Source organism: Hypomesus transpacificus, chromosome 3 (assembly GCF_021917145.1).
Source record: "Hypomesus transpacificus isolate Combined female chromosome 3, fHypTra1, whole genome shotgun sequence".
NCBI lineage: Eukaryota > Metazoa > Chordata > Actinopteri > Osmeriformes > Osmeridae > Hypomesus > Hypomesus transpacificus.
This window is the reverse complement of record NC_061062.1, coordinates 2,820,137-2,837,596: the sequence shown is the minus strand read 5'-3', so window position 1 is coordinate 2,837,596 and position 17,460 is coordinate 2,820,137. Positions and strand designations below refer to the sequence as shown.

The window sequence follows — 17,460 nt, the reverse complement described above, 5'->3', positions numbered from 1 at the left end:
TCACATATGAATCGCGATTCAGTCTTCTAGCAATTCACAAATGTAAAAAAAATGTGTGTGAATCGATGTGAATATATATATATTTTTTTTTTATAAAAATTGCAAAAATGTGGGAATACATTTTTTATTGAATCGTGACCCCAAGAATCGAATCGTGAGGTACCAAAATATTCTCATCCCCAAGGGATTAGATTGAGGATAAATCTACACACTGTACTGATGACGGCTGAGTTGACTGCGTACCTGTATTTCCTGAAGTTGCGTGTGCAGGTCTTTGAGAGAGACCAAGTCAGACGGGAGATCTTTCTGGATGCTCAGTTCATTCTTGGACAGTTGGACCTGCAAAGCCTTCTTGGACGTCTCATATCTGATGGTATAAATCCAAGTTACTACTACGGGACAAAGCTACCATGGACTAGGTCTGTTTCTAGATGCATGAAATACGTCTACCTTTCCAAAGCCTCCTTCTTGACTGGATCGTCCTCTTTGACAGCAGCTGTTTGCTTCTCCATTTCCTTCTTTTCAAAAGAACTTGTCTTCACGAAAATCTTTGATACCTAAGGAGAGTAAACATGGCACACTGGTTAGTTTTTTCTTTCTGGGAGTTTTTCTTTGTCTTCCTTGAGGGTTTATGTTGGTTGAGGGCCAGTTCTATGGGCATATGTGAAGCCCTCTGTGACATTGCTTGTAAAAAGGGCTATACAAATACATTTTTATTTGATATAATGTCTTAAAATAGTATGACATTTGGTAAATAATCCAGCTCATTACCTCAGAGCTTTGTGGTTTGTCAGTCGTCATGGGAGATTCCTTCAGTTGTGTCAGGTCTTGACTGATGTCGGCAGAGTTCCTGGTGGAAAGAAGTTTAAAACAGTAAGTTCAAGTTCAAAGTTCAAGTGTCATTCAAATTTCAAATTCATGTCTCACCCCCAGTCAAGGGATGTGTGTGTGTGCATGTGCATATACGTTTGTGTGTGTATGTGTTTGTACAGAATGTCACGTCCACCTCCAAGTGAGAGTCAGGTGGCTGAGCGGTAAGGGAATCAGGCTAGTAATCAGAAGGTCGCTAGTTTGATTCCCGGCCGTGACAATATTATGCCGTGTCCTTGGGCAAGGCACTTCACCCTACTTGGCTTCGGGGGGAATGTCCCTGTACTTACTGTAAGTCGCTCTGGATAAGAGCGTCTGCTAAATGACTAAATGAAATTAAAGTGTCTTTCAAATTTTAAATCCGTGTCTAACCCAGAGTCGGGAGTGTCCCTGTCCCCGCTGAACTGGCGCTGAATGGCAGCCAGCCTCTTCTCACACTCCCTGAGCTGAGCCTGGGCCAGCAGGTGGGCGTCCTCGGGGCTCAGGGTGTCACACAGCTCCTTCAATGCCTCCAGGTGCAGGCCGGCCTGGGCCAAGCTGCCCTCGGCCGAGAAGCACGCCTGCAGACACAGCCAGAGACTCAGCATACCCACACGAGCAAACTGATATTACACTTAAAGTATATTTAGAGTTTAAGGGATTTCAACGTATGTTGTGATATTCTGTCATACTTTGGATGAAAAAATATTTTGAGTTTTTGTATGTGAATGGACAAAATCGGTCCATTTTAAGTGTACTTTAAAAAGTGTGGTAATTGTGGATAATTGTGTGAAAATGTTTTAAGCTCTTATTTGACACGTTTAAATAAAATTCAAGTATACTATTTTTCCGCTTGGGAATGCTGAATCATTACTCAGTCTTAAATACTTCAATGTAATCAACAACCCAGCAGGGAGCAGCAGACACCAGAGAGAGAAGATGATGAAACTAACCACCCAGCCAAACCATTTACCCAACAGATGTTTATACAACTTCTTAAGGATTAGGAGAAAAGAAAAAGAAAAAGCAGTCTTTTCCCCTGGGATCCCATCGACCAAAACATGCCACAAAGTTAGTGAGATAGTCAATTACCTGTGCTTTGGATGGGTTTGTGTTAAAGTGCACCTCACACTGCAAGGCAGCTCTAACAAAGTCTTTTCGCTTTAGTTCAAATCTCATATGCAGTACAAAGGTGCTTATCTCAGTTCTCACAGCCTGGATGATAAAATGTAAAGGCAATCAAAGACATGACATCACTCAGAATGTTGTTACAGTTAGAGTTCCAGTGCTCAATTAACAAGCATGCAAGCATCAAGCATTCCATACCTCACATTCCATACACACTCTCTATATGAAATCTGCTACTCAACTACTGTACATTCTCAATACACACTGAACTAAAAATAAATAAATAAAAAGCTTTCAGCTGTATCTCTACGGATTTACAGTAGCTCTAGCACCAAACACGAGTCACACTCAATACCACTCAAAACTCCGAACACAAACCAGCTTGTGGCTTACCTCCCACTGTGTCCTAACTGACTTGGTGAAGAACTCCATGTCTCGGAGCTGGGGCAGGGTGCAGAAGGCCTCCATGCCCTCGGCCGCCCGCAGGAACTCCTCCAGCAGCTCTGGGTCCAGCGTGCGCAGGGTCTCCTGGGGAAGACGCAGGCAGGCAGGAGGAGAGTGAGCGGAGACACGGCCTTCGAACCGCAGTGACAACGAATACGTTACTCGAGTGTGATTACCTCTTTGACGGAAGCCTGCTCGAGAGAGACGTGCTTGTCCTTGAAAACGTTGATGGCTTCCAAGATGTGTTCCTGCAGGCAGTGCTTGGCCTCCTCGAACTGGTTCCTGACCAGGGCCTGGGCCTTGAGGTAAGCCTCGGTGTAAGCCTGGGGGGGGGCCTGGGCTAGAGAGGGAGGCTTGAGGCGCAGTTCTGGAGACTCTGGTGGAGACTGAGGAAGAACGTGAGAGGCCTGGATCTGTTGGGGCTGGGGCTGGGGCTCGGGCTGGGGCTGGGCCTGGGGCTGATGGGGTTGAGGCTGAGGCTGGGTCTGAGGCTGCTTCTGGGTCTGAGGCTGGGGTTGCTGTTGAGGCTGAGCCTGGGTCTGCCTTTGGGGTTGGGGAAGAGGCTGGGGCTGAGGCTGCTTTTGAGGCTGAGGCTGGAGCTGAGGCTGAGGCTGCTGTTGGGGTTGGATCTGCTTTTGGGGCTGGAGCTGGGGCTGGGGCTGCTGTTGGGGTTGGATCTGCTTTTGGGTCTGGGGCTGGGGCTGCTGTTGAGGCTGAGCCTCGGGCTGCCTTTGGGGCTGCGGAAGAGGCTGGGGCTGGAGCTGAGACTGAGCCTGGGTCTGCCTTTGGGGTTGGGGAAGAGGCTGGGGATGTGGCTGCTTTTGGGGCTGAGGCTGGGGCTGCGGCTGCTGTTGGGGTTGGATCTGCTTTTGGGGCTGGGGCTGAGGCTGCTGTTGGGGATGGGGCTGGAGCTGAGGCTGGAGCTGGGGCTGCTGTTGGGGATGGGGCTGGAGCTGAGGCTGGAGCTGGGGCTGCTGTTGGGGATGGGGCTGGAGCTGAGGCTGGAGCTGGGGCTGAGGCTGCTGTTGGGGCTGTGGTTGGGAGAAGGGCTTAGGTTGCTGTAAGGGCTGGTACTGGGGTTTATTTGGCTGGACTTGGTATTGAGGATAGGTCTGGGGCTGGGATGCAGGTTGCAACTGAGGACGAGCTTGAGGCTGAAGGTGGGGCTGGGGCTGGGGCTGGAAAGGAGACTGGGGTTGAGGGTAGGTTTTAGGTTGTAATGGAGAATATGGCTGGGGCTGGGGGAAAGGCTGAGCCTGAGGCTGGGAATAAGAATAGGGTTGAGGCTGAGGCTGGGGCTGGGGCTGGGGGTAAGGTTTGCGTTGGGGCTGCCCCCAAGACTGAGTCTGGAACTGGCTTTGCTGTGCCTGGAGGTTGTAGGCTCTCATCTGAGGCTGCTGTTGCGTGAGGCCCTGAGGAGGCAGCTGACTTGGAGGTTGTATCCAGGGTTGTCCTCCAGGCTGGGCAGGAGGCTGGGGGTAAGCTCCCCCAGGCTGAGCGTAGCCCTGGGAGGGTTGCTGAGGCCTGACTGGGGGCCACTGCTGGGGTGGTGGAGACTGGACCGGTGAATAGGACTGAGGGCAGTGAGCAAGGCCCATTGTCTGAGTATAGGCCTGAGGTGGAGTCTGAGCTCTCACTGGGAATAGTGGATGGGTAGGGCCCCTAGTATGGGAGTAAGGTGAACTGGGGGACTCGGGTCTGATTGGGGTCCATGGCTGGGGAGGGGACTGGGCTAGGGGATACCCCTGGGTGTAGGGCTGTGGCTGGCCTGGAGGAAGGGGGAGGGGAGATCTGATTGGAGCCCATGTGTGGACCTGGGCCTGGGCTTGGGCCTGGTGCTGGACCGGCATCGGCCTCTGGATCTGGACCTGGGTATAGGTCTGCATTTGGCTCTGGGGTTGGATGTTGGCCTGGGCCTGGGCCTGGGCCTGGAGTTGGGCCTGGAGTTGGGGCTGGGGCTGGGCCTGGGGCTGGGCCTGGGCTTGGGCCTGGATCTGGGGCTGGGGAAGGGGCTGCGGATGGGGCTGGACCTTGGCTTGGGGATGGGGCTGGGGATAGGGCTGGGGATGGGGCTGGGTCTGAGCCTGTAGCTGGGCCTGGACCTGGGGTTGAATCTGCTCCTGGCCCTGGCCCTGAGGCTGGCCTTGGCCCTGTGACTTCATGGGGCCATGAGGCTGTGGCAGAGCCTTTGGTAAAGGCTTGCTCTGGGCCTTCACCTGCTGCAGACCCTGGACCATCCTGTCCTGAGGCCCGCCCTGCATCTGGACCTGGCTGGAAGCCTGAGGTTGAGCCGAGGATGGTTCCTGTACCTTCATTTGATGTTGACCTTGAGCTGTGGTTAGCGGTTGAGGCAGGCTCTTGGTCATGGGTTGGGCTTGGCTGGGAGACTGGATATGGGCTATGGGCTGTGGCTGTGAAGGTGTAACAGTCATGGATTGTGCCTGAACAGCAGGTTTGGGGGTTCCTGTGTGCTGTGGAACCACCTGGACAGGCACCTGTTTCTCTGTCTGGATTTGGGCCCGTGCAGGGGCCGGGGGCTGGCCTGGAGACTGGTCCTGGTCCTGATGTTGAGTCTTCTTCTGCAGCCAGGGTCGGTTCTTGCTGGCCTGTGCCTTCCTAACCTGCAGTTCCTGAGGCGTCAGAGGCCTTGTCGGTTGAGGCGACTGGGATAAAGAGCGTTTCTGGTCTGGTGTTGGTAAATAGGTGGGAGCTTGGCACGTAGGTTCACCTGGGCCCGGGCCTTGCGCCCCAGACTGGGCAGGATGCTGCTCTCTCTGGGAGAATACCTGTTGTTCAGAGACCTGCTGCTCTATCAGTCGCGGGGTTTGGGTCTGGAGCTGAGTCTGGGTCTGGAGCTGGGTCTGGGTCTGGGTCTGGGACTGTGTGATCTGAACCTGGCCCTCTGGAGGTGATTGTGGGCGGGCCATCGACTGGGTCACAGCCTGAGAATAGCTGTACAATAGAGGTGGAGGGCTAGTCTCCTCCCTGTATTCCTGTACTACTATCTGTGGCACTGGCTGGGCCTGTCGCTGCGCATCTGGCTGACAGGCTGGCGGGTCAGGAGTCATGGGACGGAAAGACGAGAGTGTCTGGGCCTCCGCACCCTCCTCTGTCTGGGCATACTTCTCGGGTGGAGGCTGGTCTCCGGGCGGGCTTCTGTCTCTCCTGGAGCCCAGAGAGCTGAGCATGCCTATAGTCTCCTGGAATCCAGGAAAAGTTCAAATTTAAGAAAATATTTACTTATCATTTTTGGACTGCATTTTTATTTCAGCATTACGTTTTTGTTTCAATTTATACAATCATATTCAAGTTTTTTCCCAATGTTTCCATTTCAAATGTGTACCATTTACAGAAAAGAAGAAGAAAAAGTACTTAGAATGAACAAGACAAGACACAAGAGAGAGAGACAGAGAGGAGTTCAGACCTGTGACTGGGCCACCGAGCTTTTGACCCGGTCCTGCATGGCGGAGGCCATGAGGTAGCGGAGGGGCGAGTTCTTCTGCCCCATCAGCACCAGCATCTGTAGGTCCTGTTCCTCTGTCACCACCTGGCCCTCCAGCTGCAGCCCTCGGGAGATCAACATCTGACGGAGGAAGAGAGCGGAACAACACAAGCTGTTAACCCTCATAGCAGAGAACGCTGTGGGGCTTTTAAGAAGGATATAACCCTCCTAACACCAGTTCTAGATGTCACAAGGCTTATTTCCTACACAGCATCTGTGAGAAAAGGCTTTGCTGTGTACTAAATGTCCCTTCTGGGACTCTTTCCCCTCGGCTGCGTCAGTCGTACCCTGGCGCGGGAGTCCTGTCCGGCCGGAGCGCGGCGCTCCGCGGCCTTCAGGACGTGGTACAGCTCCCTGGCCTCGCTCTCCCAGTGAAGCAGCTCAGCCAGGCGACAGTCCAGCCCGGATACACTCTGCTGCAGCTCCACACAAACCTGCTCGGCCTCACACAGGGTCTGCATCACCTGCACACACACATTCACACGCGCACACGCACATAGAAGCATACCAAAGACACCCACACAGGAGCAGCGCACCCACAAACAGAACATAACAAGTTTAGCAAGTCATGAAACAAACTGTGAAAACTGAAAACCTGTCAACCTGGCTGAGTGCTATGAGACCTACCTCAGGTAGCGCCATCTTCACCTTCCTCACTGTCTCAGCCGAGCATTCTGGGCTGGGAGAGAGGGCCTCCACATCCACCTCCTTTATCTTCCTCATCGTAAACTGAACAGCAGGGAAATCCCACAATCACTGCCTGTGAACATTACGTTTGCGGAGCGCTGCAAAGACGATCTCCCAAGCCCCTAACAACATCCCAAACACGTGTTTTGTGGTCTGAGCCACAAGCGTACCTGTAGCTTCTTCATGTAGATCCGCAGGGGTCCGGACATGGCTTCGACAGACTCGTTGATGATCTGATTTGCCTCTCGGATCAGAACCTGGGGGTTCTGTGGCCTGGTGTCTGGTCTAACGCTGGGCTCAGCTGCTGCAGCCTGGGGCAGGGCGGGGCAGGGCAGGGTGGAGCAGCAGGGTTTACCTTTTTTTCTTCTGATTGCTTTATCTAGGCACTAGTTTCAGCTAAGCTCTACATAATAACCATAAAACCTTACCCCCCAAAAAAAGCTTTTTTCCAAACCTCTTCAAACTCTTTTAAAGTACGTGTAGTTATCTAGTCTGGAGACATTCTCAACCCAGGTCTGATATGTTTCGAGCAAAACAGGACGTCACTTACGTATGTGGTTCTGGTCACAAAGTCAGCCCAGTGTGTGTTCAGCCTGCGTAGCTCCTCCCCCAGGGTCCGGCTGGTCTGGGGCTCCGTCAGCTCAACCAGGAAGTTACCCACCTCGTTTAGGTGGGCCAGGCGGGATCTCCACTCTGCCATGCTCTCAGAGGACACCTAGACCAGAAGCATACAGACATGGATGCAGAGTACTGTGTGTGTATTGAATGTGTGTGTGTATTGGATGTGTGTGTGTTGGATGTGTGTGTGTGTGTGTGTTGGATGTGTGTGTGTGTGTGTGTGTTTGATGTGTGTGTGTGTTGGATGTGTGTGTGTGTGTGTGTGTGTTGGATGTGTGTGTGTGTGTGTGTGTTGGATGTGTGTGTGTGTGTGTGTGTTGGATGTGTGTGTGTGTTGGATGTGTGTGTGTGTTGGATGTGTGTGTGTGCCTGTTGGATGTGTGTGTGTTTGATGTGTGTCTGTGTGTTTGATGTATGTGTGTGTTGGATGTGTGTGTGTGTACCTCTGGGGCAGGGCCGTGGGTGGATGAGTCCTGCTCCAACCAGGCCTGCAGGGAGCTGTAAGAGTCAGAGTAGGAGTCCCAGGCCGACAGGACTCGCCCCATCGTGCTCTTCACTGCCAACACCGCCTCTAGCGACGCAGCGCTCTCCTCCTCCATATCTTTCACCTGCCGCTCCACAACTCTGGAGTCGGAAGCTGGGAGAGACACGAGCGCAGAGCTGACATTTATCCGTCTCGGAAAGGAAACCGTGGGGAAAGAATCTTGGAAATTTCTTAGCGTTGTGTTCCACAGGCCTCTGTGCGCCCCACTTACCCAGGGCAGACTTGCCGTTGTATTTGCTGGAAACCAGCTTCAGTTTCAGGAGAGCCCCCTCCAGCAGAGAAGGTAGTTCTTGCTTGTCGACTAACTCCTGTGTGGAAGACGTTACGAGGAGGTGTTAATGAGGTGTATTTAAGTGATGCTAGGATACCCTTATATCATTTTAAACAGACCAAAGTACTGTGGTACAGCAAAGGCATTCTCTCAATACAGACCACGGAACCACTGGCTATCAAACTGAAGCACTCACATGCCATTCCTGCAGAAGGACCCGCACTGCCTCCTGGGATATGTAGGGTCTCTTCCAGGTGCGCAGCTTGGTGTTGATCTGGCCCAGTAGGTCCAGCACTGTGTGACGCTGCTCTTGGTACTCCAGCTTGATCCCATGGTACTTAGCAGTCACTCTCACACTAGTGAACCTGACAGGAAGGGAAAAAAACTAAGTTTAGCAGTTTTACATTTCACTTAGCATCCAAGCCTTTGGCTGTAGAGCAGTCCGACCTTTTCAACTTTGCGGCCCATTTGCGTAGCTCAAATGCGTTTCAAAACACAACGCCAGCCAAACAGTTGGCTTTCAGGCTACATTTATTTGAGCGATCAAAGAAGACAAATTGTCCATCAACGCCACAGTAAGCACACATTGTAAAGAGAGGTAACTTGTGTAAATACCACGGCCAGGCCAGGTCTAGAACTTCCAGTGAAGTTAGAAACGTGACGTTTAATAACCAGAACAGGTTATGTTACATTTATGCATTTAGCAGAAGCTTTTATCCAAAACCCATAACAATTGCTCTCTTTTTCTCGCTTTTTTTCCATCGACCGACAACAGTACACCCTCACAGAGATCTCTCCCCCTTCCAAATATTTGTTAGAAAACTGAGAAAGACATGTGACATTACATTATCCATCGGGAACAAATATGACAAATATTTCAATATTTCAAGTTTTCATTGGTTTTGGCGGCCTGCCTGTATTACCCTAGCGGACCACTAGTGGGCCGCAGCCTGCATGTTTGGAACGAGAGAAACTGCAAAAATGGGGAGACAAGAACCCACCTTCTCTTCATCTCCTCTAGTTTGTCTGAAGGAACCACCATGGCTCCGTATTCGTCCGAGTTCTGGAACTTCTGAAAGGTCTTCAGTTGCTGTGGCATTTCATCTAGGCAAGCCTAGAAAAACACACACCACGTCAGCTTGCGTTATATTTTACACTTTCTCAAGTTCATCTCGTGTCTCCGTTGTGGGAACAGAGGACTCTGAAGAGGCCCCAAGTGAGTTAAGGCCGGTTGAGACGACCTACCTTAAGCAACTCAATCTTCTCCCTGGCCTCCCTAGCGGCGCGGGCGTGGTCCTGGGGGTCTCCCTCCTCCTCCGCCAACGCCCCCTCAGCCCTCAGCAGCCAGCGGCCCACAGTGGACAGCGGTGCCGGCAGGCTCAGGTCCAGCTCTGTCTTGAACTCTCGCAGCTGCAGCGACAAGTGGGAAACAGGAAAGTCAACAAACATACGAGGACAAAACTAAGTTCTTGCGAGTTCTACCGAGTTAGTTTAGCGTAATTTAAGGATGTGAGAATGTTTTGGAAATTCTCGGTTGGGATGGGTGTAGCTAAGTGGTTAGAAACGTTCAACTCCAGATCAAGAGATCGCAGGTTCAAATCCACCCCAGCCCTGTACATCACTTTGGATAGAACTGACTGCTAGAATACATCATTATTGCGTTTTTATTCGTGTATGATTTGCTGTTGGTTTGCATGAGCGCGTTGGTTTGATTTGGCCTTTGACCTTTTCAGCGAGAGCGTCCCAGGCCCCCCTGAGAGAGCGCTGCTCCTTGCTCAGCTGGGGGGTGCGTCTCATCGCCGTGAGCAGGGGCATCACGGGACGACGCTGCTCGTTAAAAGACACCACAAACGTCTGGAACACCTGTGGGACACAAACACACACACTTCTAGTGAAAAAAGAATAATAATAATAATAATGAACTGAAATGTCTAATTCACCAGATGTTTTTCCTGTGAGCTGTACTGTACAAAACCCCAGTTCAGGGCATACTCGTCAAGCTTAACCAGGAACGTTTCCACTTACGTGGTATCTCTCTGCGTAGCTCTCTCCCTCTGTGGAGTCCCAACCTTCAAGTAGCTCCTGATAGGCTTGCACAAGCCAGCAGGTCACTTCCTGGGCTTTCTTATTGGAGGAAGTCTAAATATTCACCAGCCCCCCGAAAAACAAGTGTTATTAAAACCACAACAACTCATGCGTCTATTCAAACTTTCAAACTCTAATCTTACACAATGAACCTTGACAGGGAGGGAAGCAAGATTGGCTGAATGAGGACAACCCTTTAGCCCGCAGCTTGGGTTTGTAGTAATGTTAGCATAAGGACAGCTAATATTAATGCTGACGTTTTTCCTGGTGAGTAGATGAGTTGAGGTTCTGGTAGTGAGATCAATCTAAATGAACATCACTCAGTGAATCAGCCAGAGGTGAAGGGAAGCAGCTGTTTTTAGAGCGTAATGGAGAAGGGGGAGGGGGGGGGGGCGCTAAGGCTCAGGACATGGAGAGCGGTTTACCACAGTAGCTGCAGCTCTGGAGGGCTCAGTTAAATCAGACGTAGCTGATCTGCTAGGTATAGGTTGAAGTAGATGAGCCTAACCAGGGAACAGACAGCAGAGTGAAGGAGGGGCTGGGTAGAGGCATCTACTAAACCAAACAGATCCAAACCCCACAGCTGGCTGGGGGTTTTATATGGCAGCGGGTTTTATATGGCAGCGGGTTATAACATTGAAACGGTTCTCCCTGACTGACAGAAGTTCACGTCAAGTCCTGAACAGCTGAACAACATCTCTGAACTATCCTGTACCCTAGGAACACTGGAGGTGGTAACACATGCCGGAGCAGAAGCACTGCAGGAAACCTGAGCTGGACGTTCTGCTTGGTATGACGGTTCTGGCATGAATTCCCTGGGTCGTGACAGGCAATACCTTTGCCTTAGTGGAAGGAATTACTGCCACCACTAGAGTCATTCATTTGCCGTGAAACACTCCTCCTATGCCTTCAGGCTAGCAGCTAGAAAACAGGGAGAACTGGTCGTGAACGACTTACTCTGCTCCAACTTTAATCAAGTTGACATTTAAAGGTATTCTTGACATTGCGCAATGTTAGGGTTTGGTAGAGTGGAGGGACTATTCCTCTACCACACAAGGTCTTTTGAGGTGCCTTCTAATTCCAAACATTCACAGGTGAATACTGTTTCCAAATATATTGCGTTCATAAATACAATGCTGAAATGCCTTTTAAAAATGATGTTATTTTTCAGTGGGTTAGCTCTCTAGCAGTTGTGATTCAGACATGGATTCATTTCAGTTGAACATGTTGAGAAACTGGACCCTGGAGGAAAAGGGGTACATTCAGTACTGTAGCGTGCCAGAGAGGATGAGGTGAGCCAGGGGGCCGAAGGCACAGCAAACAGAAGCAGGAGCTACCTGGCGCAGAGGAGAGGCAGAGATGGCAGGAGTGAAGTGCGTGGGCAGGTTGACAGGTGACAGACTTTTAGGAGGAGTCAGATATTGCATCTGACAGATAAGACAGAGGAGAGAATCAAAGTGTCAGTTAGAAAACAGAAATAAAAAGTGAAAGTCGCAAAGCCGAAAAAAAGTGATTGATTACAAAACAGTGCAGCTGCTGACTACAGACCTGCATGTCGTCCTCGGGTGTTGGCATGTCTCTGGAGTACTGGAGGAACTGGGCCACGTAGGTCATGATGGACTTCTCATCAGGGTCCCTGACATCAACATCTGCCCCAAAACAAGTTCCCTGAGACAGTCAGAACACGGTCCAAAGCAACTGACAAAATCGGAATTCAGCGTGCCCTGATTAGATGCCATGGATACTAAAAAAAAAAAAAAACTTGTGACAGCAAGGCACAACAAGCAAGCTTTTCACATCAGTTCAAAGCAGGAAACCACTCAGTCATCAGACCGTCATGGCCGCCTCCCCCCCCCCCCCTCCCCCCAGACAGGCTCTCCTCCCCCCCCCCCTCCCCCAGGCAGGCTCTCCCCCCCCCAGGCAGGCTCTCCCCCCCCAGGCAGGCTCTCCCCCCCCAGGCAGGCTCTCCTCCCCCAGGCAGGCTCTCCCCCCCCAGGCAGGCTCTCCTCCCCCAGGCAGGCTCTCCCCCCCCAGGCAGGCTCTCCCACCCACCATCAGGCTCCAGCAGTCTGGGGATGCGCAGCTCTCGCTCAGCCGTGCGGAAGGCCTCCTCCAGGTTCTGCTTGTTGGTTCTAGTTCTGGCCTTGGACAGGTCCACCAGGTCTGGTCTCAGGGCGTACAGGATGGCCAGGAAGACAACACCGCTCTTCCAGCTGGCCTTGAAGTCTTTTACATTCAGGGTACAGCCAGCCCTGAGGACAAACACAGAGGTTATGAGATACAGTCGAGCTGCTCAGTTGACAAGATCCCCCTTTGTTTTTCCATTGATGCAAATCGACACTGACAGAAAAAAAAACATCAACGCTCTTCAAAACAACAGATATCTTTGACGGAGTTTCAGCAGGGTTCCAATGTGTGAGAACAAGGCACGGGTCTCACTTGTGACACTGTTCCCGGACCCAGAGGAGCAGGGCTTTCTTGGCAGAGACCCTGAAGCGGTTGTGTAAGGGGGAACCCTTAGGGGGCACAGGGCTGCTGGAGGTGGAGCGGGTGGAGAGGCTGGAGAGGGTGGAGCGAGAGTCCAAGCTGGCCAGAGACTCCAGAGAGGACTGGCGGGAGCTGAAGGACAAGCTGCTAGCCAGCTCCTCAATCTGCAGAGAGAAAGCAGGGATATATAAGCTGCCACAGCTAAACCAAGGGGTTTTTATTCTCTCTCAAATGGCATGTTGGTTTACAGCTGAATGTGACAGAGACTCACATGATACTGTAAAATGATAGTCCATATCAAGCCCAGAATGATGGACGGTCTACCATCGATGATGTCAGGAATGTTAATGTTGACTAGCTTGATCTGTGTGGGAACAGAAACAAGACAGACAACTGAATTAAAACAACGTATTGAAACAAAATAATTATAATCTAATCGTATCTGCCTTTTTACAAATACAGAACTGAAATGCACCTAAACCAATCAAAACCCTGGAAGAAGACAAGGAAAAACTCCCAAGAAAACTCAGACCCAATACAGAGTACAGATTGAATGAAGCAGCCCCCTTACCGACTTCTTCTTCAGAAAGGTCAGGGCTGTTTCAATGTTGCTCCTGTGCTGAAAGATGCCTCTGCCCTTCTCACGGTTCTACATCAGACAGACGGCACAGTCAGGAAAGGAGAGACCATAAAAGAATGCTGTGGTAAAAGTTAACTAAACAGAACATGACAGATATATTTTCCTGTTCTGTGAGGGTGTAGCATGTCGCCTGAGCCTTTGTCAAAGCAGATCTCAGTGACAAAACAAAAAAAGGTCCCAAAACAGACGGAGGGAGGGATGGAGTGATGAATAGATGGATGGATGGATGGACGGAGGGATGGATGGAGGGATGAATAGATGGATGGATGGAGGGAGGGAGGGACTCACCATTCGCTGTCCACTCATCACCTCCAGTAGGTCCAGCAGCTTGGATCCATCCCTGAAGTCACTGAACAGGTCCACCACCATGTTTGGGGGTTTCCTCTGCAACAACATTAACCTCTTTCACTTGGCCTAGTGACTACATGTATTGCACATGTACAATCATTTATGGCTGTTTGTTGAGGGAGAGTTCACCCCAACATTTTAATGATATATCAATCCTTTACAGTAAAAATGGGGTCAGTTATCGTGATATGGCCAAAGAATGTATCAATAGGCTGTATGATTTTTACAAATATATTGATTGATGTTGATAATCCACTATTTAAAGTATTCAGAGTGTTCTCCTTAGGACAGAATTCTAAAGAAACCAGAAGACGGTTTAGTTTACAGTATCCTACACAGACATGAAAGATATCAAAATGTCAATCTCATTTAGATTGTGTTGTTGTTTTGTAACAAAATCTGTCCCACCAGTGCAGCATGCTACTATGTCACTGATTTGCTTCCATAGTATTTTGTCTTGCCAGGAAATGCACGCTCTGCGAACTCAGACTAAGAAAGTGCCACATGCATGAGACTTACTCTGGTTACTCATACTAGTCCGCTCAATGTACAGTCAAAAATAATTTGAAGCTGGGATATACGGAACATAAATGAAAACATACAGAAAATCTCTCTTTCTCTGTCTCTCTCCCTCTAACTCTCTCTCTCTCTCCCTCTCCCTCTCTGTCTCTCTCCGTCTCTCCCTCTCTCTCTCCGTCTCTCCCTCTCCCTCTCCCTCTCTCTCTCTGTCTCCCTCTCTCTCTCTCCCTCTCCCTCTCCCTCTCCCTCTCCCTCTCCCTCTCCCTCTCCCTCTCCCTCTCCCTCTCCCTCTCTCTCTCTCTCTCTCTCTCTCTCTCTCTCTCTCTCTCTCTCTCTCTCTCTCTCTCTCATATGGTGCCCCTGCAACCATGCCTTTGTTTCTTTGCATCTTCTACCATTTTTGCTGCTTGGAAAACAGTGGAAAGACAGTTAGAGCTGTTCAGTCTTTTATCTAGTGCACATAGCGACGCTAACTACTGCGGGATTGCACTAGTAAAAAAACACATCATGAACCTGTCAACGTTATCGTGGAATATTTTCGTTTTATAAGTTCATCTTATTGCCCAGCCCTATCTGAAAGATCTAAATGTGTTCATCAAAAAAAAAACGTGACATTGATTTCCATTGCGTCATTAAATCTGATCCAAACACAATCTTAGCAACTTCAATCATGCAGATGTCTGGTCGTATTGGAAGTGTCTTGAAACATGTTGAACCCCTCAGCTGGGTGTCCACAACACAGACGGCCATGCCAGCTTTGGCCACAGTTCATTTTTGCGAGAGGGTGGGGGAGGTGGTGCTTCTGTCGCTGTCCGTCTGTGTGCGCTGAACTCTGCTCCAAGTGGCTATATTTAAATAAACTAACCCCCTCCACCACACTTTTCTCCTCCTCCCCCTTCTCTCGTCACATGCACAGTTGACCTCTAGCATGATCTGTATAGCGGTGGTCTACTCCTGGTGTCCTTAGAACAACACTGAATTTCTGTATGTCCCTTGTAGACACTCACCTTTGATAGCTGAGCATTGATCCAGTTGGTGAAGGTTCGCTTCTGAATTTGATCTTGCTCAACTGCGGAGAGAACGGGTAGAGAGAAGACAGGAAATGACATAGTGTTTTACACCGCCAGACCCTGCCACAGACAGAAGATGTATGTCCAAGGGGCAGCAAAGCGGCTCACAAGTCGTGTTTCATCGACACGATTATTTGTCGGAACTTAAATAAAGCTGCCTCAGGACCTTGAAACACAATAGCGGTTGGGAACAATGAAATTGAACTCTCACAAATCCTTCTCCTCAGATACTCACAGCACGGCACACAGGCCAAAACTGCTAGCACAGCATGAGCCCACTCACAGCTGTAAACCTCGTGAGCTCAGCCGCTGTGAGGGGTGAGTCTCCATCGTCTCCCAGAACACTTCGAAAAGCCCTCACGTCTACGACGGGCACCTCTAAATCTTCCAGCACATCCAACTGCGTCGGAAAAAAAGGCTCCTGAATTATTTATTTTTACATAGTTGGACTTGAACTCTAACTTCTCCTGTCTCTTGCTCACTAGTTCTGGGTCCACTACTCAAGGCAGCTCGACACAGCCATCAAGGAGAGGTCCCTCATCTGTACCAGCTAAGCTCTGACTCCCCCTGGTCTGCTACCCTGAGCACGGAGACGAACGGACCGACCGACCGACCGCCAGAACCAAGGAGATGTTTCCTCAGTAGGCTGTTTTACAACAGGCCTTCCACGCCTGCCATCTAGTCTGATGTTGATGATTATCAACGCTCCAAGTGTGTGACTCAGATGTCAAGTCAAGATCATTTAAGATCATAAACATACCTTCAGTGGTGCGTCCTATGACGTATTACTAGTGCTAAAACGTCGACAGCGCCAATGTTTGGAGAGTTCGCAATTGGCCTGGCAAACAAGGAAGAAAGTGAGCTGTTACACTTGTTGGTTTTCTAAGCAGAATCTATTTGTAAACAACCTTGAGTTGAGTTCACCGCAGACACAACCATACAAATCAGTGCTGCTCGCTTAAACACACAAATAAGATAGTCTGGATGAAAATAATATGACACTACTCTAAGTGCAAACTCTCTTTGGAATCAGCGGGTAAATAAAGCGTCCTTGTGTTTTCCTGAAGCAGTCATCCGAGACAATCTGCAAAAAGCTCATCATGCAATAAGTGTGAAACTTAAACACACAAAATATCTCATACCTCATATTCCCACGAACTAAAGAACGAATCCATTCAATAAAATTACAACCACCACACCAAAAATCTCCACCTGTAAACACGTGAACATACATGCTGTTTGCATCGTCTACCCACAGGAATAGGATATCGTAATGCGTTGATTGATCTATACCTTTCCTTGCTGCAGCCATGCTGGCATGGTTTGTTCACAAGTTCACAAACTGATGAGCTCCACTGGACGTTAAAAGGGGGGAAGGGTCCACCGGCAGATAGATGCGATGGCAAGCTGCTTTTTCACTGAGACAGAACGTTCGTTAGTGAGGATTCCTGTTCAACTGCCAGTTATCCTACCTACAGTATCCCTTCAGGGGGCAGGTGAATAGAGCAGCATTACAGCTCCTCCCAGCCATAAGCGAACACATGGAGGTGAAGCCTGTCCAGACAACACCAACCACAGCCCCTTTCCAAGCTGCTAATACCTATTAACCACCACAGAAGATAGTCAAAGCGCAAAGAGGGAGATTCCATTCTTTCAGGGGTGCAACGGCAATATCAACACTGTCAACATATCATCTGATAATAGGTCAAATGAGGGAACTCCTTGAGATGACAGGTTGGTGTGATGATTGCCTGCTACCTCAGTAAACTCAGTTGAACAGAGGTGAGACTGCTGGTCGTTCGACTACACTCTTCCATTCAAACGAGGGAGGACGGCCCTTCATGCACCACCGCTACTGTTCACAGACCACATGAGTAACATAACATGATTTATGACTGGAATCTAACTTCAGACATGGGTCAATACCCACAAGGAAACTCAAATATTACCCCGCCAGTGTATTTGCCCGGCTTGGATTTGTGTCAGCCTTTCTCCTCTAATTCTTCTTGTTGATTCATGTCTCAACTATGTGTGTTATTGACAACCATGCCCCATCAACAAACTCTTAAAATAAGACAAGAGTCAGGTTAAGAGGAAAAGTTATTTTTATGTTTATTGAAAGTAAAAAAAAAAAAAGATTTTGACTTAGATTATTTTTTTAATTTTTTTACAAAGGGCCTCTCAAAATAAGATTGTTTCCCCCCAAAACTTGAGAGAGAACTGGGTGAGAACATTAGCCAGTTCACATGTGAACTAAATTTAGCCACA

The 17,460-nt window shown here is 49.6% G+C and overlaps 1 protein-coding gene across 1 annotated transcript in view; it reads right to left on the bottom strand.

Annotated features, from left to right (window-relative positions):
- Positions 1-16,752, bottom strand: part of syne2b (spectrin repeat containing, nuclear envelope 2b) — a 79,039-nt gene extending 62,287 nt beyond the window's left edge. The window contains exons 1-30 of the mRNA XM_047051399.1: positions 16,486-16,752; positions 15,130-15,191; positions 13,544-13,639; positions 13,187-13,264; positions 12,887-12,979; positions 12,568-12,779; positions 12,181-12,380; positions 11,677-11,777; positions 11,466-11,555; positions 10,069-10,182; positions 9,769-9,906; positions 9,289-9,453; positions 9,045-9,157; positions 8,240-8,408; positions 7,984-8,080; positions 7,672-7,865; positions 7,161-7,325; positions 6,781-6,921; positions 6,551-6,652; positions 6,211-6,387; positions 5,846-6,004; positions 4,165-5,621; positions 3,851-3,995; positions 2,598-3,311; positions 2,371-2,505; positions 1,942-2,064; positions 1,243-1,430; positions 772-850; positions 451-557; positions 244-367 (exon numbers count right to left, since the gene is read on the bottom strand). Coding sequence (XP_046907355.1) covers positions 244-367; positions 451-557; positions 772-850; positions 1,243-1,430; positions 1,942-2,064; positions 2,371-2,505; positions 2,598-3,311; positions 3,851-3,995; positions 4,165-5,621; positions 5,846-6,004; positions 6,211-6,387; positions 6,551-6,652; positions 6,781-6,921; positions 7,161-7,325; positions 7,672-7,865; positions 7,984-8,080; positions 8,240-8,408; positions 9,045-9,157; positions 9,289-9,453; positions 9,769-9,906; positions 10,069-10,182; positions 11,466-11,555; positions 11,677-11,777; positions 12,181-12,380; positions 12,568-12,779; positions 12,887-12,979; positions 13,187-13,264; positions 13,544-13,639; positions 15,130-15,191; positions 16,486-16,504 — 5,757 coding nt within the window. The 5' untranslated portion in view covers positions 16,505-16,752. The remainder of the gene's footprint in view (positions 1-243; positions 368-450; positions 558-771; positions 851-1,242; positions 1,431-1,941; positions 2,065-2,370; positions 2,506-2,597; positions 3,312-3,850; positions 3,996-4,164; positions 5,622-5,845; positions 6,005-6,210; positions 6,388-6,550; positions 6,653-6,780; positions 6,922-7,160; positions 7,326-7,671; positions 7,866-7,983; positions 8,081-8,239; positions 8,409-9,044; positions 9,158-9,288; positions 9,454-9,768; positions 9,907-10,068; positions 10,183-11,465; positions 11,556-11,676; positions 11,778-12,180; positions 12,381-12,567; positions 12,780-12,886; positions 12,980-13,186; positions 13,265-13,543; positions 13,640-15,129; positions 15,192-16,485) is intronic.
- Positions 16,753-17,460: the final 708 nt, after the last annotated feature.